The sequence below is a fragment of the Aplysia californica genome, unplaced genomic scaffold (assembly GCF_000002075.1).
Source record: "Aplysia californica isolate F4 #8 unplaced genomic scaffold, AplCal3.0 scaffold00285, whole genome shotgun sequence".
NCBI lineage: Eukaryota > Metazoa > Mollusca > Gastropoda > Aplysiida > Aplysiidae > Aplysia > Aplysia californica.
In genome coordinates, this window is record NW_004797555.1 from 380,857 (window position 1) to 398,199 (window position 17,343).

The 17,343-nt window shown below is 37.2% G+C and overlaps 2 protein-coding genes across 4 annotated transcripts in view; both read left to right on the plus strand.

Annotated features, from left to right (window-relative positions):
* Positions 1 to 9,560, plus strand: part of LOC101856352 (far upstream element-binding protein 1) — a 14,449-nt gene extending 4,889 nt beyond the window's left edge. Inside the window, exons 2-7 of one of the 3 annotated variants that reach the window (XM_005101486.3) lie at positions 1,511 to 1,566; positions 2,185 to 2,290; positions 4,352 to 4,492; positions 6,139 to 6,222; positions 7,397 to 7,452; positions 8,738 to 9,560. In XM_005101486.3, the coding sequence (XP_005101543.1) occupies positions 1,511 to 1,566; positions 2,185 to 2,290; positions 4,352 to 4,492; positions 6,139 to 6,222; positions 7,397 to 7,452; positions 8,738 to 8,872 (578 nt within the window). In that variant the 3' untranslated portion in view covers positions 8,873 to 9,560. The remainder of the gene's footprint in view (positions 1 to 1,510; positions 1,567 to 2,184; positions 2,291 to 4,351; positions 4,493 to 6,138; positions 6,223 to 7,396; positions 7,453 to 8,737) is intronic. The other 2 variants (XM_035970560.1, XM_005101489.3) reach the window with 2 other exon arrangements.
* A 120-nt stretch (positions 9,561 to 9,680) lies between these two features.
* The window catches only part of LOC101856104 (probable ATP-dependent RNA helicase DDX43), a 38,645-nt gene continuing 30,982 nt past the window's right edge, over positions 9,681 to 17,343 (plus strand). The window contains exons 1-2 of the mRNA XM_005101485.3: positions 9,681 to 9,960; positions 12,816 to 12,950. Coding sequence (XP_005101542.1) covers positions 12,890 to 12,950 — 61 coding nt within the window. The 5' untranslated portion in view covers positions 9,681 to 9,960; positions 12,816 to 12,889. The remainder of the gene's footprint in view (positions 9,961 to 12,815; positions 12,951 to 17,343) is intronic.

A 17,343-nucleotide genomic window follows, 5' to 3' on the forward strand; every position in this document is an offset into this window, starting at 1 on the left:
TGGTCGGTCGTGGGGAATACATATTTTCCCCTGAAAATACACATTTTCATATTTCCCAATACTCATTTCGGTTTTCTATGGTTGGCATCTCTGTTGTCAGTTTATGAATTTATTTCAGCCAGACACTGCCTCATTACGTGTGCATTGGGCTTCGGCTTGACTTACACATGAGCGAGCCTACAAACTTCAATAGACTAGGCCTAGAGTCTAGATCTAGATATCTAGACTAGGATCTAGATCTAGTCAGGCTACAGAATTATTTTCTGTTAATTGTTACACATGTAGGTTCTAGATCTCTAGGCCCAATTGAATAGCCTATTGAATAAATTATCATGGCCATCACATTGTGAAAAAAAGATGGGTCCGGAAGGAAAACCACAAAGTAGATAGAAAAATATGAGCAAGTTGGGATTACCGGTTTTGGCCCCTATGATAACTATACTATGGAGTGTGGCGGGTTTTGGCTCCTCCGGCGATAACTTCAGGCTGGCAGACCTGGTTCTAAATGACGACGTGCCTGCTGTTTGCTGCTGGGCAAGCAAGGGATGTTAAAAACAAGTGAAATATTACTGCTCATTTTGTACTGAAAATTAGAAAGGCATCTAGATCTAGATCTAGCTCTCTTTCGGACGAAAACATCGGTACTGAGTATTTAAAACAATATCAATATCCGGTAGCCCTACTCTTGGGGCCAAAAGCAGAAGTTGTCGCAAATTCAGATGAAACAGATTTGGATCAAGATAAGACAACAGAAATTGGCAATCTCAAGTTTTGGCCCCAAGAGTCAAGAGTAATGAAATGTCAATAGATCTAGTCTCATAGATCTAGTGTCTAATAATAGTAACTTTATGTGTTACATATATGTTAAGGGTAGTAGGGGTAGGATTCTTGTGTAGTAATAGCAATAAGAGTAGGCTAAGCGTTGAGGCCAAAACCAGATCCCCAGAAATTAGCCTAATTTAAAAAAAAAAATTTTTGCATCAGAGGTGTGTATTGCCTTTCTGATCTCAATGCTACTGGAAAAGAGAAGCTTTCATTTAGACAAGAGTATCATATACTGTGATATAGGTTAAGTTTTGCTGAAATCATGAGTGATGCACAGGTGATACATAAGAGACCTTTGTCATTTGACTATGGGGGAGAAAATGTATGAAAAGCGAGTCAACAGATGGATTAATATAGGATAGGCAGACTGCACCTATTATAAAGAGACATGGATCTCTCCAACAGCTGTACCGTCAGGTTAACTGTGTTCCGATAAATAAATATGGAAGGGCCTTCTAGAGGGAAGAAGTAAGAGGAGATGCTGATGCCCCATGGTGATAGATTGGGAGATCCACTGTATTTCAGGTCGAAATTTTTTTTATTCAGAGCTTTTGTTTGCACCTGTTTTTAGTTTTACATCATTTATGACTGACAAATTGCCACAGATTGGTTGTTAAAAAGTAAGTACATTTTTTTGGGTCAAACTTTTCTTATGCTTGATTTTTTTTTTCTACCTTTCATTCAGGTCGTGGTGGCAGTAAAATCAGAGATCTGGAACAGGACAGTAATGCCAGAATTAAGGTAATTGCCGGAAACTGTTTAAATTATGTTTTAATCTGATTTTTCGGTTCCGGACTTGGTAGTAAGTTACATATCTCACGTTTTTTGCTTTCTGCACATGTTCAAGTTAAAGCATAACACACATAAACCATCTACTGTCTTCTTCTTCATTCTTTTTTTGTATTTCCTTCATTGTGTCAGCTAGAATTTCTGGTAACCCGCCTCCCCGCTAAGGCCACAAAATTATGTCTGGTCTCCACTGTAAAATAGTTTGTTCAGGCATTCCCCGGATAGGTAGTTGAACCCCTGAAATAGCCACCTATGTAATATAATCACTTTTACGTTCACTTCCCATTTCCCCATCTGCGTTTTAAAAAATATAGTGGCATTGTGTAAGACGTCCAACTGTCAAAGACAACTGCTTTTTTAGACAATTTTGACTGTACTTATATTCTGAGGAAAGATGCATACTTAAGTTTTCTTTACTTGCGTTCTTGCAAGGTAGCCTTATGTGCTCGACTTGTTGCAATGCTTTTTATCAATTTTTTGTGCCCTTTGTTTTTGAGATGGTGGATTTATTTGCTTTTTGTTTGCGGTACATAGGTCGGTTTGAAAATCTTCATTTGTAATTTTTATCAGATTTCTCGTGATGAGGATGAAAACGGCATGAAGTCAGTGGAAATCAGTGGCACAGATGAAGAAATTGATGCAGCCAAGAGAATGATAGAGCAGTGTCTATCTCAAGGTTAGTATGTTCTTGTCTTTGCTGGTGCTCTTGGTCTTAAAGCAGGTGCTATTGGTAGGTCAAACCTTTGTTTCACCTTCTTTGGTAAGTCTGACCTTCTTTTACAATTGAAGGGAAAGCGCCTTGTTTATGGTGAAAATCTGTAATGCTGTCAGCATTTTTATCATGTTATGGAATATTTTTTAGAATGTGGGCGCCAGAGCTAAGGTTACTTACTACTGGCAGCAAAAATTAAAGTGTTTCGCATTACTAATGTGCTTATTAGGCTGTTTTGAGTATGTATGGACATGACAATTTTGAGAACATGTCACATGGTTGCAGTTTTTTATATCAGGTTTTACAAGTTTCTACCATTTGTTTAGCTCTGCGTCTGAGTGAGTAGTGAGGATTGTTGCATAGGAATGAAAGTCCACATCATTTGGTTCTGTCGCTTTCATCACTGTTTTGCTGGAGGTTTCTGCAGTTGAATAGTCATACTACACGAAGTCGACTGTTGTGGCCTCAGGTTTTACCGACAGAATACTGAATATTTTATGATGGAACAGATAATAAATTGCTCACGGAGTTATTATAGTAATTGAAGTACAAAAGATGTGCAGAGTATTCCGGAACTGGACGCTGTTTTACTATTGTTTTTTCTCAATTGTTTAGATTTGGATATTTCGATCGGAAATGGTCCAAAGATTCGTTCTCAATTTGGAGAAAATCTATTTTTGCAGTAAGAATTTTCATAAATGGACAGTGAGTTCGTGTTATATGAGTTGATAGTCCTCCGAAGGATCATTGCATTTGAGAAAGTATAATGTATTTATAATTAAACTTTAATACATTATAATTCTGGTGTTTAGAAATCATTTTGGAATTACAGAGAACTGTTCTGAATAATGGCTAAAAAATCTTGTCTGTCATTTAGAAAAAGGGTAAAGTGAAATGATTGTCTGCAAGTTCAGTTGTTGATTTCTTCTGATTTGGTAGTCAGGTTTTGCTAGATTTTGGAAAAGAAAACTGGAGCAGTTATTCTACTACCTGTTGTAGTGCAAAATTTTTTGACGAGTAACATTAAGTTAATGATTTTTATAAAACTACTGGTGCTCATAGTCTCAATAGCAATGTATTCTTCACTGTTTGTAGAAGCAGGACCTACTTTCGAAGTCTTTATTTTCCCAATTTGATTTTCCTTTATTGTTGCCACAGCTGTATTGCATATAGGACAGAACTTTAAAATATAAAGAGATTCTGAAAAGTAAACACAAGGTTTTTTTTCTCAGAGTTTGTAAATCATGTAGCAAGTCATGCTGTGCACTTTGGATCTTGTTGCTGTTTGATTCAGTTCTTTTGCTTTTTGCTATGGTCGAGTATTTCCTTGCATTAAGTTAATCCAACTTGTATGGCATAAATTTTTTGTGTTGACTAAAGGAGACAGAACAGTGGGCTTTGATTTTTTATATATTTACTATTTTGAAGTACGAATAATTAATTACCTTGTGTGAGCTTTTGGTTCGTCAGAAAAACGTACTTTTAAATCTAACAAGTGTGAAATGGTTTCTTGTGTTTGAATCAAAGCCCATGTCAGATACACAGAGTTCTCAAATTTGTTGTGAATTTTTGTAATTATTATAAGCCGCTGGTTCATGATGGCATGGAAAGTCATAAATACCTGTCTTGATTTTAAAATAAAGACTTTTACATGGCCCTTTTTTGTGAGTCGTGAATCTTTTTGTAGGTGAGGGGAAAGTAGGGTTGTGGTGAAATGAACATTTTGAGATTGAATGCAATATTGAGGATATCGGAATCTTGCATTTTGAGCTGAAGGGAAGGTGCAGTCAGTTTCTAGGAGATCAAATGCACAGTGAAAAAAAAATCTGTGTGCATTGAGTGCACATAGCAAATTGATTAATCACTTTGATGCAAAATGTCATCAGATAGGTCAACTAAAATTTTGTTCGAATGAAAGGATCAGTTCAAAGATTTATCCTGAAAAAATCTTTTCGTTATTGAAGTACAATTGTGTGTAGAAAGGGCAATGCAAATGTTCGTGTTGACTAAATTATCCTTTTGCAGGATCTGACTTTGGTGGAGGTCGTCGTGGGGGTTTTGGTGGCCGTGGACGTGGTGGTGGAGGAGGAGGATATGGACGAAGGGATGACGGATGGGGTCGCAGAGACGGAGGTGATGGATGGGGGCGTCGTGATGATTATGGAGGTTTGCTCTGAGTTTTTGGTCCTTGCAATGGGTACTGGGGGTGTTGTATTTTGTTTCAAATTTTTTGTCCTCCGTGGTCCTTCAAATGAGGGGGGGAGGGGTTGATTTTGCGAAATTCCACTCAGTAATTCGATCAAGGATATTAAAAAAGGTTAAAACCATGTTGCTGCTTTTCTGTATTTTTTTCACCTGCTTCGCAAAGCATTTTTACTGAGGGGATTTGCTAGTTGTTTTTTTTGGGGGGGGGGGTGTTGTATCGGCAACTCACTTTATTGGCTTTCAGTGGTTTATGTTCGTGGGTGTTGTGAATGAAACGAGCAGTTGAAATTGTTCGAGGCGGCCACTATTGTCAATGAGTAAAGTAATTTTTTTAAACAGGTGGCCTTTAGAGTAGGTTCGACTGTACTCTGATTTATCTGCCATTATAAGTAAATTAGCTTGTATGGGAAGGTGAGGCAAATAATGAACTTGGAGAACATTGCTAGATTGACAGAATGTGGTTTTTTTTTTTTTAATGGACACCATCTGAAGCTCTCATCAGTTGTGATTAGATGCAGCAAATTTTATCAGGTGTTATCAGGGTGGGTGATATGGTTTGAGTCGCCATTTGAACGTATTCAGCTGTTCCATATGGGACTCTTGAGTCGGAAGCCTTGCCTCAATTACTCCCTTACTCTTTGTTGAGAGGGGCATTACGGCAAAAACTAGAATATTTGTGATAGTTGTTACATTTTTTTGGTGCATCAACTTAAAGTGGAAGTTTAAATTTTCAATATTAGCTTGTTTGATATCCAGCACTCGGTATGTTTGTGAGAAGAGGTATTTCAAATGGCACACAGGATTGTTTTTAAAACTTAAAAAAAAATTTTAATTAAATTTTTATTATGAGCTTTATGTGATTCGCCATGATTTAGAATTTATGCTCAAAAGCTGAGACTACTGCAGTTTGCACTTTTTTCCTTATTTCTGATACACGTCTTGTGCGGCTCAACTAGATTAAAAAAACCCCAGCTAGAACAGTGATGAATTTGTACCTCATACAGAACCATTGATGTGGACATGATTTTTATAGTGAAATTCTGCCAGTTCAGACACTGAAAGCTGAAAGTGGGCTGAAAACTTTGAGAATTATTCGCATTAATGTTGACAAGAAGCAAATATAGTTGCTCTTGGGGAGATGCAATTTCATCATTTTGTTTTGCTAGTGTTATTACCATTTAGCATTGTGCATTAGTTAGGTGGAAATCAACATGAGCTGAACTGTAGCAGCTGAGTGAAATGTGCTGTCGTCGAGAAGAGAATTGCTTCAGGGTTGTGGCACGAGCTAATGCTGTCATAACTTGCAAATTGTTTTGGTTTTAGCGGACTCCACTGAAACTTGCAAGTTTTGTTGAATGTTATTTCATGAGACTGATAATCTGTACAAGATATTTATTATTCAAAGATGGGCATTCTTGTGTTTTCCTGTAAGTTAAAAATTTGCTAGACATTAATTATTTAAAAAAAAATTTTTTTTTGTGGTTTGGATTTTGATTTGAAATGTCAGTATTTCAGAAAGTCGAATGCCCATCTCTGAATATATTCAGTTGACAATGTTCCGAATCAGTATATTTTGTGGGCTTAAATAGAAAGTAATTTCTCCCCAGATCGTGACAGTGGCCGGAGATTTGGAGGCGGTGGCGACTCAGAAACCATCTTTGTGGAGTCATCAGAAGTTGGACGCATCATTGGTAAGTTCAGCTTAAAGATTGCACCATGCTAATGCTGTATCTGCTCTTTTAAGTTTTCCATTATAAAAATTAAAAAGCTTTTTGGCTTTCTGATTGCCAGTCATTTTCCCCACTACTATTCCCCATGTACAAGCCGTTGCAATATTGAAACAACCTGTGGGCTGTTCTTATTGACATAGGGCAGAACATTTTATGAGGCTTCATAAATTAGAAATACTAAAGTCGAGAGAAAAACCTGCAAGCTGTGCATATCAAATGGAAATAATTCTTTTAGATGCTTCTCTTTGACCTTCTGTTGCCTTGGTCAGGCCACCGCCACAGGAGGGATAAACAGTAGATTTAAGCTCAATCTGTGGGCCAAAAAGTCGGATTCAGACGACGATGACTTTCTTTTTATAGTGAACAAACAGATATCTGCAGGAAATGTTGAATTAGATAAATGGACAGTAATGATTGGGAAATTAATGGGTGATATTTTTCAATCAAGACGCAAAGAGGAGAGTGCGCAACAGACAGTTGACGATAAATCAACATCGATTGGAATAGGGTGATATTTTAATCATGAAAATAAATTAAATGTGAAGGTTGTTCAGGTGGGTTGTTTTTATTGGGTTTTTAGGGGCCTCAAGTTTCATCTTTTTCTCCCAACCAGCTCATTAGTCATTTCCTATTTTTCGTAAGTGAGCCTTTAGAAAATGTCTTTATTCAACTTATGGTGGATCCTTGGTTGCAGCAATAGTTACAGCGTCCTAATAAAGCCATTTGTAAACTTTTACCTCATAAAATTTTTTCATCTACTCGGGCATAAATGTTAATAGGTTATGACAAACAACACAAGCAAAATTTATTCTAGAATAGTTCTGCTTCACAGAAACACAGGGCCAGTTGTAATGAAATAATCCAGTGTCTGCAACAATTGCAACATATGTGTTAGCACAAGCAGTTTGTTAAGAGATATGTGCAAAATGCTAGTGTGTGTTGTATTTTAGTCTTGTTTTGTAGTCAACTGGATCAAAATGGTCTCAAGCTTAGAGGTAAAAGTGATTAAAAGCTATTTGCATTTTATAAATTTATTATGGCAATGAAGAGCATCTTAGGTATTTGCAGCTACTTCATGTATGCTTGAATGCCAATTATTTTATGTTGCTAATATATTACGTAAACTTTTTAACAGGTCGCGGTGGTAGCCGGATACGAGACATGGAATCAGAGTCTGGCTGCAGAATAAAGGTATGTTGAATATTTTTGAAGAGTTTCGAGTTTCTATTATAATGCATATTGATACATTAGAAGAAAATTACTGGTAACGGCAGGTAATAAAGATTCAAATGCTCCATGTTAGTCCTTTGTTTAATTTTTGATGTCTTTTTAAATAGAAGTAAAGGTATCCACAAATTATTTATCTTAACACACCACACCCTAAGATTCTGGACGGGAAGTGTATTCCTGAATCATATGCAAGGGTAGGTTTACAAGGATTTTGATTTTAAAAAATTTAAACTTAAAAATAAAATTCCAAAATTAGAATAGGTCATAGTGATTGTAGTTTATCAGAAAAATATAACTTTATAAGCAAGGGTTCTTGGAAATATTCTAGCTTTACTTCAGTCTGGGTGTTCAAAAAGTTGTTCACCCTGTCTCGAAGTCGGGCTCTCTATCTACATCCGATTATTTGAATTGCCTCCCAACACTTGCTTTGTTTTCATCAATATCTAATTCGACTTATTCATCATTTGCTTGCTTGGTCTAGTTCATATCCATCATTTTCTTGTTCTAGCTCAATTGTATCGCTTTTCAACTGCAGGTAGTTGGCGGGTGCTCTCGTGTGGTCTGCTCCTTCTTTCCTGTCAAACTTCTATCGTCCTGATCTCCCCTTCTTTTTTATGTTTGTTACTCCCTTGTAACACCTCTAATCTTCTGGCGCTCATATGACCTTATGCAGTTGCGAGCGCCGTAAAACCTTTACCAAAACTAAAACTAGCTTTTCAACTCCACTTAGATTGGCTTTAATACAAGAACTGCTTGCCCGAAAAATTTCATTTATGTATGAAATTGAAGAAGAAACATTTTGCAATAACTATCTAAAACAATATCTTGACTTCCATTCCAAAGACACCTGATCTGAGCGTGCGATTGCGGGCATGTTTGGGTGGCGCATGTAGAGAAATTTACGGACGATCATGGGCCAGTTTCTGTGTTATGTATATATGCGTAATTTTTTTGCACGCAGTGTCAAAATAGCATTAAGTTTTTATGAGTGCCACAGTCTTTCAAATGAGTCTGATGTTCTCATTGGTCATTTTCTAGCTAGTCTTTGGTAAGTTTCGTGTCAAATGTCCTTGGGATAAGGGACAAATGTAATGTGGATCAAATTGTGAGTACAAGTGAAAGATTATTTATCGTCCTTGTTTGTATTTCTTTAGCTAATTGGGGTGTATGTACCTCCATGCAGGTTTATTTAGAATCGGTTTTTCTCCTCCCTTCCCTTTCCCTTCTGGGAATTGTCTTTAACTAGGTGTCCAGAGATGGAGACTCCCAGGGTCGTAGTTCAGTGGAATTGTCTGGTAACAGAAACCAAATTTCTGATGCCAAGAAGATGATTCAAGAAGCTGGTGTAGACATCATGAATGGAGATGGCCGTGGTTGGTGAAGTATTCTGCCGGTTTTCTTCGCGAGGACTTACGCAATTGAAAAAATAATTGTCTCCATGTCGTTTGTTGTGTTTTGGAACTAGTTTTTTTTTTTTTACTGATTGAAACTTGTGGATGAATAAGTTAAGATGCGTGAGTCGTCATTTTTTGAACAAGCCAGCTGTTTATTTTGTCCCTTAACCAGCTTTTTGAAAAGGGAAAAGTCGTAAATCAAGTACATACTTGAAAGAGCTCACATACCAGTAACCCAGTGTCATGAGAATCATTGCTGTATATTGATTCACTGTATTTGATGTTTGCTGCAAAATTCAGCGCCCCAATATGAATTACAAATCACTGAATGTTGCATTTTGCAGAACTGAGAGGAGTGGAGAAAAGGACTCCAAGTATTAAAAATTCGCCCGTTTTGAAATCTTATGTGTATTTTTTTTATGCATTTATTTTCCCCCTCATTTTTAGAGATGCTCTTGTAATACTCACCAAATTGGTGGGTATCAAAGTCAATTCCAAAAGTATTGGTTGCTCTTGTGTTAGAACTGGGAATGCCATTCACACAAGACTTCATGCCTTTTCATTCATGTTTTTATTGACTTCTGAGTTTTTTAATCAAACATTGACATTCTTTTTTTTTTAATCATGTCTTTTTCATGCCAAGCATGTTTCAATAAAAGGTGACCATAGGTTGAATGTACCTCTTACTCAGTTTTTATTTGTTACTTTAGCCATTCCCTATTTAAGAAGGGATGTACTATGTATGTTTCCATGTTGAAAAAGCCTCTCAAGCTATAAACCAGGCGATGTAGCGAGGCTTTGTTGTTGTTCCGTAATGACATCTACACTATCATTCAATTTTGGTATCCATCATATTTTTCTACCACGAGCGTTTGGGGGCATGAATAGCTTGAGAACTGTACAGCCATGTAATGTACCAAAGAAAGCTGAAACAATACCCTGGGTTGCAGCTTGGCCGCTTCTGAACCTGTTTCGCAATACTAATATGGGCATTTTATTTTTTTTCTCAAAGGTTACGGTCAGGATAATTGTCAGTCCATTAATGGATCCAGGAATTTTTCTAGCAATTCAGCAGGTAAATTTTCATGTTGTGTTTGTAGTTTTGTTTTTATTTACATATCAAGTGCTGAAGCCATAATCTGCAGTTATCTGAGTGGATCTATTCACATACGCCCAATTATTGTATATTTTGGATACCATAAGTGAAAGATACGATTTGTGTCAATTATAATTATATCTTTCCATTCAACTATTAGCGGTGTTAGTCATATGAGGGTTGGCAACAAGTTTAAGTATTGTGATAGCTTGAGTTTTTCAAGTTCTATGTGATGATAAGCTGTGGCATGTTGCAAACAGGCCCCTTGCTCTCTTGTGTATTTATGTGGTCTTTAAAAGAAAAAAGTTTGGTAGGGCTGAACAAATTTTTTCTCTGCCGATGATTATTCAACACCTTTTGTGAACTTTATGTTCATCAGAAAAAAACCCAGGTTTTTAATTCACATACAGGGGTAAATTGGTTTTGACCAAGCTTTTCATTACGGGGCATGTTCCCATCAGGTCCATACCAGTACATTTAGAAGGGTTCTCTTGTTCTTTATGTAATTGCTTGTAAAAGTAGAAATTAGCTCAGTTTTTTATGGATTGGTAGGTAATAACACATGACCCCAGTGTCAAGGTCCTACTCTGATCTAAGACAAGCTGCTCGATATGAGAACTGGATGGTTCTGTCCTTTTCGGAGGCACAGTGGACTCACCTGAGTTGTGATTGCCCGGTTCGCTCTGAAAAGTTGCAAAAGCGTACCTTACCCTCAAGAAAATAAACCCTTGACCGGAATTTTTAGAAGATGTGGTTTGACTATTCTACTGGGGAGGGGGGGGGGGGTGTCCAAAAGAGAAGAGCTGATGGTCATATCTACATATAATATTGTAAATTGCATTGTTCATAATGCCCGTCTGGAGAAGGCGAGGTGCTTTAAGAATGAAAGAATTGGACACGTTATAGTCTACTGAAATATGTGCAATTTGTGAGCGAGCCCAGTCTAAAATTCTTGTCACTCACTCAAAGCATATATACCAGACATGGGAATATTAAATTTCTGGTGCTCAAACGTGTTGGGTACAAATCATGCAGTCAGCAACATCTATTTCTCCTATTACATTAATTTTTTCAGCTTTTTCAAGTGAAGGATGCAAAAAAATCAGATACATTGCTAGCTGTTGGCTGTCTGCCACTCTTGCTTTCTTATTGCTGGATGTGGGAAAACTGCCACAGGATTGACTGGTTTGCTGAGAAATTTTGTAATCTCCAGTTCTTCTGAACTTGTAACTCTTCTTTTACTGGAGAGGTGCCTGGATTACTTTCTCTTCTTGCACGAGCAGTTGCTTTTGACTGGCTTGTTAAAAGATTCACATTCACAGTTCTTTCACTGAAGGGTCAGTGATCCTGCAGGTGCGAAGAAAATGGATCCCATAAAGTGTATAGTAAGTGACCAGGGGGATGTTTCTTCAAAAGATAAGTACCAGAATGAAGTGCTGTGAGCACCGATTGCAACAGGAAGTTGTAACTCAAAGGGGCCACTGTACTCGACTTGCACACCCAGTTATCTTCTATGGAAGACGGCATTGTCTTAGATCAAAGAGTTGTACGGACCCCTGGATTGTCATATGTAGCTGTTTGTGATATAATGTTCAGTAGCCCTGCAGCATGCCTTGAGAAGTGGAGCATTTCTGAATTGAGTTACTGAATTCTGTATGGAATATAATGATAATGATACTAAGTCTAGGCAAACTCAAACCAGTTCCCATCACCAGTAGTACAGTATTAGTGTACGAGAACTAAAAGCTTGATTAAAAAAAAGGTAGCGGTAGGCTACTGACCCTGCAGTTCTCGGTGCACACAGCTTTTACCTTCCAGCACAGCTCAGCGTTACTTACTCATTTTACTGGGCCATGGCCAGTCGGGAATCTCGGTCTTTCAGTACTTACCATTTTCCCTTTTTCAAAAAATTCTCAAGTGTAAATTTTGAGCAACTGGTCTTATTTTTGGCTCAACTCACATTATAATACATTTTCCCTCTTTATAATAGTTTAAGCCTTACCGAGCTAATATTAAGACTTTTCCCCCCACCAATTTAACCCTATCCATACGGCTGGGGTCATTTTGATCCACGGGGGTTGTATTCTTCACGTTTTAGAATACTTATAGTGCGAGGATCTCTTTGAAACTTTTCAGTATTTCTCAAAAACTTATTTTGACAGATTGCTATGCAAAGCGTACGGATCCGGTTCACGAATAAATTTCCTCTTTGGAAAGTGAGGGCACAGAGTTCCTGTCGTATGAATACGATACTGAAACACGACGTACAGATAGTTAAAAAATACCTCACTGTTTCCAATTTTGAAAAATGTTTCTGCTCATTGAATGAATGTGACGGAAAATGGCACCAAAAATAAAATTATTATTATTTATTATAACACAAAAATGTTGACTAGATCTAGAACTCTCCTTTAAAATCATTATGAGCAAAAAACAAACTTTAATTAAACATCTCTAGATCTAGAATTTTTCATTGATGTTAATGTTAAGATGTAATTGTAATAATAGTAATTAGGACCTCCCGGCCTCACATAGGTCACCAAAGTGAAAGTAAGTTTTTTTTCTACTACATTTCGGAAATTTCATTTTCGGTTGGGAAAATGATTAAAATAAAGCTTTGTACAAAGTACAAGACTTAGAATTATCCCGGAAGTTGTCCAGTCCCGTCCCAATAATATTTTACAAGACTAGCCTAATTAGATTTAAATCTAAAAAGTCCTGATGTCAGCATCGATGAATAACCACTCATTATTCAGAAAGGTTTAATAGTGGTATACCATACCCTTCCTCCCCCTCCAGGGCAGGCAATTGATTCATTGTATGCCCTACTACAGCAAACGGGGATCATCTTCTAGAATCTAACAACGAAGAGGAAGCTGTTGAAGAGCCTCCGTCTCGACCGAGGAAGATGATAGACTGGAATAAAGTGAGGCAGTCAAACGAGGAGTACCAAAGGGAGAAGTTTGAAGGTAAGTTAGTGTGAGCCTCTTGGAAAAACTCCCCAACCCTTCTGATGCAAGAAGCATGAACAGAAGTCATGTAAGTTCAGGTTCAATAGATTTGAAGGTACATATGTACATAAATAAATGTAATTCTTGGAAAATAATTAATAGTTGAAACTTTTAATTTTATATATATATTTGATTTCAATATGAAATATATTCCCCATTTGTGGTTACGTATCAAGTTATAATTGTAATGTTAATGCAGTCTATGGTAGGGCAATTAATTCTGAATTTTTCCCTTTAAATCTGTCATTATCCTTCCAAAACTTTGTCGTTTCACCCAATAGACCAAAAATATAGAATATTATATAATGTATACACTTCAACTTCAAGGATCGTGAACTAGTTTTCCTTCCTGATTGTGCGAGTGTTTGTACTTTTGTACTAACACCAAAAGCAAATGGGATTGGATATAACATGTTTTTAGTTTATCTTTGAGTTTGAGGTTGGACTTCTTGGACATGATGGCGACTTCTTCTTGGGCAATGAGTCCTGGACTAGTGATTGAGTGAGGATGATAGGGTAGTAAGAAGCGATTACATTACCTTTTTTTAAAAAACCAATAACAAAAATGGGGGGGGGGGGGGAGCAGTAGTCTCCTTGCAATAATTAAAGTGACAAAGTAAAGCAGGACAATCGTGATATCTTGTTGTTTACAGTGTGAAACCCCGTTAGGCCCGACCTTCAATTTTGTTGAATCAGAGGACCCTTTATAAAATATGATAAGAATAAGAGACATAACTGACATGAGCACCCTCCTTTTGGGGTATATACTGGCTGACATAAACAAACATCTCTTCCCTCTGAATTTGAAAGGCGTATTACTTAAACTTAAAGCTTAAAGTTAAAGGTTACAGCTTTGTTCATGTCTGTAATCTAGAGTTTGCTTTGTCTTAGCGATGTTGCCGCTGATGAGAATATACTATAGATTCTAGTTCTAGTTCTAGACCTATGAATGCTGTATGTAGCGACAGAAATTGAACGAGTCTCTACAGATCATAGATGTATTGTAAATGCGACGAATCGCTAAGATCAAGAATTATGTAAGCACTATCAACTTGTATAGAAATTCACAGGGGCCCTTAGTTCTCTTAGGTCTGTTTTTCAGAGTATCATAGTTTATAATTTATACATTGGTATACTTTCTGATGATAAACACAGAAACAAAAATTAAACTGAATGAGAAAGATACAGTAATGGAATTTAATCGAAGCCTAGCATACTGAATTTTGAATGCGGTAAAGTAAAGTGAGTTACCCCTGCATCAGTCAAGATCCACCATATATTGCTATCACATTTATATCTATACTCTATAATATAAATAATAATATAGTATAGGTAGCATTTATAATGCAAATTCCTGTTCAACAGCAAGCTCTATCATACTCTTATAGTTTTATAGCTTTACACAATCAACAATATTATTACCCCGGCTGACATGATAGCATTGCTTTACACACACAACAAATATTAAATATTACCTCAGCCAACCTGATAGTGATAACGTTCTGAAACAGTCTCAACAAGAGGGTCTAGTCACTGCTTGTGTTGCCATTTTTTTGGGTCCAAAAGTTGCCCCCAAAAATGGCAAAAGTTGCCATTAATTTTCTGGCTTTCTGTGTGGGCGTATAGCAATATGTTGATAGAGGTGACCAATTCTAAAACACCAGAATTTCTTGTGCTCTGTTAAAAGCATTTAGAATATCATTAGCCACACAGAGTGTAAAAAACGTGAATATAAAGGTTTCACGACAGAATGAAATCAAAATTAGAGCAGCATTTAAACAACCACAAAAAATAACAAATAAATGAGGGTGTGTGTCCACCTATCCGCAGATTGGCCGTTTAAACCCTATACTATACGTATGCAATTCAAGAAAAAATAGGGCCTACAAGATATTACATGATTACATGTAAATTATGGAATCACCTACAAGGGGCCTGTCAGTATTTGGTTTAGGTGGAGACACTCTAACATAAACAAATAATAACATATTTATTTTTAAAAAGGTAGGAACAACATCAAATAAATGACATTACGCAATATAAACACAAAAAATTGAGAAACGGCACATCAGAACAAGAAAAAAACCCATCAACAAATTCAAACAAAAGAGTGAAAAATAAAGGGAGTGCTTATTTAGGCCACATATGGCCTAAATAAGGTAAGGGAGGGGGGTTTAGTTTATTTAGGCCACAGTGGACTGTGGCCTAAATAAGGTAAGGGAGGGGGGTTTAGCTTATTTAGGCCACACATTCTCAAACTACCCTTTTCAGGCAACTGAGTTCATTCCACTTTCATAATGGTGCACCTTTCTCATTTAGTATGGTTTTGCCTTAGTGTACAACTTATAAATCATAACCATAATGAATATTGTAAAGAACAAAGCACAATACGCAAAATTTTGCTCAATTCCAATGGTTTGAATGAGGGCCGGATTTTTCCTTCATGGAGGGGCAAAAGCTAGGCTACCATTTTGGCACATTTTGGTCAAGTGAAAAGGTCAAATCCGCCGAATGGACTTCCGGGTTAAATTTGGGGTATAAAAAGTGTGTATACTACGTGGCTGAGTCAAAGTTACACTATCTTTGCCTGAGTAACACTCTCTCGTACTGTCTCGTAGTAGTACATGTAGGCTAGTAGGCCTAGTAGTAGTAGTAGCAAAGATCGTGTAGAGAATGTTTGGTAGTAGATTCTATCTAGTAGGCAGTTTAGTGAACGTGCTCGCGGCAGGGCGAATCGGCCTCGATAAGCCCCGTAGACTTTTGTGATCGGCCACGAAGCCTTGTGTTTTGATGGGTCTAGATCTAGATCTAAACAACTCAGTGCTATTCGCACTGCCACATCCGACAGGCCTAGATCTACATCTTTTTAAAAGGAAAAGAGAGATCATCAAAATGGTTGAATTCGCGTGAAAATCGATTAGGTAGAACTAGAACTATTAAAACTTGCTTCTGAAAACAAGGCAATTTTTATACGAAGGCCATTTTTATAACTCGATGAAATAAAAACTACTGACTGTGTACTGTGTTATTCTGTATAAAAATAAATTATGAAACTTCAGGACGTAGATCTATTATTATTTACCAGCATCTTTTGACGCCTGAGCTGTAGAGGTTGAAGTTTTCACAACACTAATAGATCTAGTAATAGGGTTAGGTAATACGGCTTTCCGTAAAAAATGCATAGATCTACAAAAGCCGACCACCGAATCGACCGGGTGCCTCGGTCTCCTCTGCACTCTGATTCAATATTTAAAAAGAAATGCTAATCAATGAAAATTGCAAATTGATAATAATAGTATAGTCCTGTAGAGGAAAGGTGGACTCCGGGGTCTGCATAGCGAAATACTAGGTTTTAGGATGTGGACCCCGGAGTCACCGTAGTGAAATAAGGTTTGGTTTAAGTAAGGATTGGTACTAGGTTTTAGGACAGGTGGACCCTGGGGTCACCGCAGTGAAATAAGTAGGTTTCTTTAAAGATTGGTGGAACCCGGAGTCACCATAGCCATAGAGGATTAAGAAGGTTTAATTAAGGATTGGTGGACCCCCGGGACACCTTGATTAAACCTACTTATTTTACTACGGTGACCGCAGGATCCACCTATTCTATAACCTAACTAGTGTTTCGTTAGGTAGACCCTGGGGTCCACCTTAAACCTACCTATTTCACTACGTTGACTCCAGGGTCCACCAATCCTTAAAATTAAACCTAGATCTATCTACATGTACTTATTTCACTACATTGACCCCAGGGTCCACCAATCCTAGATCTACTGATTTCACTACATTGACCCCGTGTTCCTCCAATCCTTAATTAAACCTATATATCCATATCTACTTATAATTTCACTACTTTGACCACGGGCTCCGCCAGTCCTATTATAAAATAAACTTAGATCTACTTATTTCATTATGTTGACCCCGGGGTCCACCGATCCTTAGTTAAACCTAGATCTACTTATTTCGCTACGCTGACTCCGGGGTTCACATCCTAAAACCTAACATTTTGTTAGGTAGACCCTGGGGTCCACCTATCCTTTTGGCTAGATAGACCCCGTAGTCCGCCTATCCACTTTCTTGATAATAACTGAAAACAAAACATGCCAGTTGTCATTTATAGTGAAGAAAAATGAGGGGAAAAAAATATAATTAGGTAGACTTTAATTTGTCCAAAAAATTGCAAGTGCAAAATAATTTTGTTATTTTCTGGTCACCTTTCCAAGGACCTTAAATTGATTCTACATCACATGTCATGTACGATACGGCTGTGAAGGAAAATGGATGTGAAGAGTTTTAAAGAAATAATAATGTAACTTCTAAAGAAAACAATGCTTTACATTGGTTTGGTTATTTT